Consider the following 4476-nt stretch of genomic DNA (forward strand, 5'->3'; position numbering starts at 1 on the left):
CCCCTCGAAACAAATCGATTTTCGAGACGAAAAAACGATAGGAATTAAGTTTAACACCTAATAATATGTTTAAAAAAAAATAAATTCATGAATAACCCGTTTGCAACATATCTTTAAAATTAATTAATTTTAGATGAAACCGATACTTACATAAAAAAATTATATCACTTTCCTATCTCGTCGATAGACTGAATTGTTTATATATCAACCATTTACATTTTTCACCTTTTAATTATTCTCTCTATCATAACTGGGGTATTTGTACTATTTACAAAGTATATGTAATTTTGTCGACGTTGTGAAACTTTAAATTCTTACTTTTCACCTACTGAAACCGAATGTACCCTTTTTTAAAAGAAAAACCAACTCGAGATAAAATTTAAAAAAGTAAAGAACTCTTTTATATTTAAAAACAAAGATATGGAAACTGATTACGTTTTTTCTTTCAAACATCTAATTCAAATATATTTTTGGAAAGCATGGATGTGAATGCGGAGTTGTCAAGGAAAATGTCATCGAATAAATAGATAGATTGCTTTCAGTAATAAACATTTGAGCTCCGAAATCTTGCAGATCTGTTCTTTCTTTTTTGCAATCCCAAGCCATAACGATAATGTGGAAAGCCTCAGCCCCGTAAACGCTTATTGGTTTGAGAAGAAAAATAGACCGATTGTTGACCGTAGCAAGATTACATCAAAATATTAAAAAATTAGCTATTTAAAAATCTATAAAAATAGGAGTGTGGATTAGAGGATAGTTCGATTTGGAACCAACAGTTCCGATTTGGAACCAATAGGACCGCAAAAAGCGTATTAACATTGTCCATTATTATTCAACACAGGTAAGAGATACGTCTGAAGCAAAAATGAAGGGAATTAAATAATCTTTCCAACGCGACACCTTCAGTTTTACGATCGGATTTTATTTACGCCTTATAGAAAGCAAAAACTGCAATAAGTCCGACTTATCCCCCTCACCCCTATACTCTCGGAATTTATATAAACATTTTTTAAAAGTTTGTAAATATCATATTATTAAATAATATTACAATCACATTTATGAAATATTTGATGGAAACGTTGATGAAATTCGTATAAAATTAATACATTAAAATATTAATGTAAGTTCTTGCTCTTAATGAGAAATAAATTTTAATCGATAAGACCTGTTAATAAAAGAAATTTTTTTTATCTGCCGGAGTTGGGACTACGCACACTTTATATTGCTCATATCGAAAACAACCTGTAAACTTTAATCGGAAATAGGGGTTATTTAGAGCTCAACTAGTTAAAAACTAGCTTATTTAAAAAATTAAAAATAAAAATACCAAAATGAGCCCCAAAAACTTTGCACAAAAACGCTTTATTATATAATATGTCAGCGACTTCCGTATATATAGTATTAATATTAATGACGCTATATAAGGATGGTGAGATTCATTTAAAGCTAAAATTGAACTAGGTACTACATATATATATGTAAAGAAAACCTAGTAGAAAAATTTCAATATTTAATTATTTAAAAAAATATAATTATTATAAATAGAGCTATATTGATTATTGAGTAGCGCTGTACGATTTGGCAGTTAAGCAGATACAAATTACACACATATATCAATATTTATTTTCGGTCAAAGAATCATACCTTTGTTTTGAACTTTCTATAAGCAGTTTCGACAAAAGCGTCTAGTATCGTTTCTATATCTTCTGTGATTAGTCACGAATATTCCGTAACACAAAACGGTTATAATGGCAGAGCAAGGAGCAACATATTGCTGTGATACATTCCCGGTTCGTCGGTGGATACGTAAACATTATACAAAAATACGAGGAAGACATACGGCGAACTGCAATCATTGTCTGAAACAAATAGGAATTCGACCCTTGATTTTATTATTCAATCACTTGGTACAGGTACATTCAAATGAATTAACAGAAGGAGAAAAGGAAGATAAACTTTTACATTGGGTATGGGATCATTTTACTATAAAAGACACACAGAACGCGACATGTAACATATGTGGCTCAGAACTTAAGCGCGATCTTATGCGGAACTTAAGTCAACACTTAAAAAATGTGCACGGGTAAGTACTGTAAAGGTTATCAAAAATAGATATTGAAGAATATAAAATTGGTAGTAATAAATAAATAACATCTAAAAATTGTAATGGTTAAAACAAGTACTGAACAAGGCATTTTTCAAAATATGTGTACTATTACTATGTTTAGTATTCAGAAAGGTACAAATTAGTAAAATTCGTTAATTTTATTTTTCATATAAAAATAACCAGATCTATATAAGATATGTATTTTCCATATTGCTATGCAAGATCCCATCTCAATATCCAAATAATAAGTTAAAAATTATAAAATACATTTGACTGCATAACGGAATAATATGCATATAATATAATTGAAACTAACTTCTATGCATTTTTTTATTTTGTCATTCACTCTATATTTAAATGTAGGATATTACCTCCATGTACAGACGATATGGATAATGTAAGTAGCGATGCAAACCCGGATACAACTATAAAAGAAGATCAACTACACTCAGCAACTTTAACTAAAATTTGTAAAAACATGGAACAGATAGGAGTTCTTGATAAGTAATTATTTACTATATATTTATTATATATTTATTACAATATAAATACATTATTTGAATTAAACATCGCGTTTCTTGTATATTCAGTAGTAAAATTGTCGAACCCGAAACATATGTCCAAGTGCAATATAAGTATAATGGATAGAAATCTTTACTTTCTATAATCTATTATAATGGTTTGGCATTGACATTGTGACTTTTCATGATGGTAACAATAACTAATTAAAAGCTAAGATTGGGGAGGTTACTTTTAAAAAGTAACTTGTCACTATGGGTTAGTTATTGAAACACGTAACTTACTATTTGTGTTTTAACGCGTTGAATCGTTACGTTCAATTGTTATTTGAACTATAATTATAAATAGTGAAATATCTTTTTCAATAAATATCAGGTGATGATAACGAGTTATTTATAAAAAAAATTTTTTCCCAATACTTAGTTTTTAATTAATCATAAAAAATTACACCGTCATTATCAATTCGTTATCATAAAAGGTAGCGATAAATGTAATGCCATTACTTACATTCCATCAGTATAAAAAAATATACAACCATATATATTTCATTAAAAAATAACGGTTTTCACATAATTACGAGTAATATAAAATTAACATTAAGTATAAAAGATATTTAAAAAGCCTATTACAGTCGAAGCTGGATCTTCGTTGCTTTAAATAATTCAATCTTGAATTACTAATATATACTATATATGTACTTGCATACATACCATATTGTAGTCTTTTTCAAACTGCGCGCCGAATTATTTTTTTTCCAGATTAAATAAACACAATTAAAACTACTCTAACAATCGCGAATTAAATTAAGTATAAATAAACATTTTACAACCATTCAATTTATTTTCATATTATATGAATAATACTCCATTAATCACTTTAACATCAACAAATCATATTTCGGTTGTTTTTTTCCTAGAAATGAGACTGACCATATTTTGGATCTTTCTCTACGCAGAGATGTACAAGAACATGCTTTGGATCTTTCAATCCATAAAGGTATGGATATAGCGGAATGATTATCAATTTGAAGCCAATCATCCCATGCAACATTATATAATATATGATATTGAATTTTGCGAAGAAAACTTCGATCTCTTTATGTTGGAATAACTTACAGTATATTTTATGTAAGTTACTCTTGTGTTATATTTTATTAATTACTGATGGATAAACGAGTTGAATATTACGATAGGTTTAATTTTTAGTTTAAATCTATTTTGTGACTCGTGTAATATTACACATGATACTATTATAATTCTTCTAATTGTAATTTTGCAAATATTTTGTATTAACAATTTATCTAAATTAGGTGTTAAGTGGTACTTATTCGACATGCGATTTGAGATGAATAGATACTATCTTAAGTACAATTTAAGAAACATACAAATGAAAACGTTTACGGTGGGATGCATTAAGTATAATATTTAATTCTATTTAATAACACTGAGAGAAAGGATTTTGTTAATTTAGCATGCCACCAGTACTTTAACCGGTGATTGGTAAATACGTAACAACAAATTATGTTGTTGTGATTGCTGCTAGTCCGCTATGCCAATCAATTATTAGTAACAGAAACAAACTAGATAGAATCTAACCTAACTTTTGGATAGACTTTAGCTCGTTTACATAGAATTTGTAGATGATCGTGGATTAAGTTGTAGGAAACCGACCAAGCACAGTCAAATATAGGGATAATACTTAACTAGAATTAATCAATTTCTTACAATTTGAGACCCTGCAACCGTCTACGACTTTCATATATACATGAGCCTCTTATTTGCTAGCGATACTATTGATTATTTGTTACATTAACGAATTAATTTGCAATCGTAACAAATCAATTGTTTTTT

The 4476-nt window shown here is 28.4% G+C and overlaps 1 protein-coding gene across 1 annotated transcript; it reads left to right on the plus strand.

Moving 5' to 3' along the window:
* The first annotated feature begins 1748 nt into the window (after nt 1-1748).
* Nucleotides 1749-3642, plus strand: LOC108765447 (uncharacterized). Its single transcript, XM_018514174.1, has 3 exons — nt 1749-2083; nt 2471-2611; nt 3543-3642. The coding sequence occupies exons 1-3, from the start codon at nt 1749-1751 to the stop codon at nt 3640-3642; spliced, it is 576 nt and encodes a 191-aa protein (XP_018369676.1).
* Nucleotides 3643-4476: the final 834 nt, after the last annotated feature.

The sequence above is a fragment of the Trachymyrmex cornetzi genome, unplaced genomic scaffold (genome assembly GCF_001594075.2).
Source record: "Trachymyrmex cornetzi isolate Tcor2-1 unplaced genomic scaffold, Tcor1.1 scaffold489, whole genome shotgun sequence".
Lineage (NCBI taxonomy): Eukaryota > Metazoa > Arthropoda > Insecta > Hymenoptera > Formicidae > Trachymyrmex > Trachymyrmex cornetzi.

Bases quoted from the DNA above. Each gene is read 5' to 3' on its own strand.
- LOC108765447 (XM_018514174.1), top strand. From the start codon at position 1,749: ATGGCAGAGCAAGGAGCAACATATTGCTGTGATACATTCCCGGTTCGT. The intron at 2,084-2,470 runs GTAAGTACTGTA...ATTTAAATGTAG, and splicing joins CACTTAAAAAATGTGCACGG to GATATTACCTCCATGTACAG. The intron at 2,612-3,542 runs GTAATTATTTAC...TTTTTTTCCTAG, and splicing joins CAGATAGGAGTTCTTGATAA to AAATGAGACTGACCATATTT.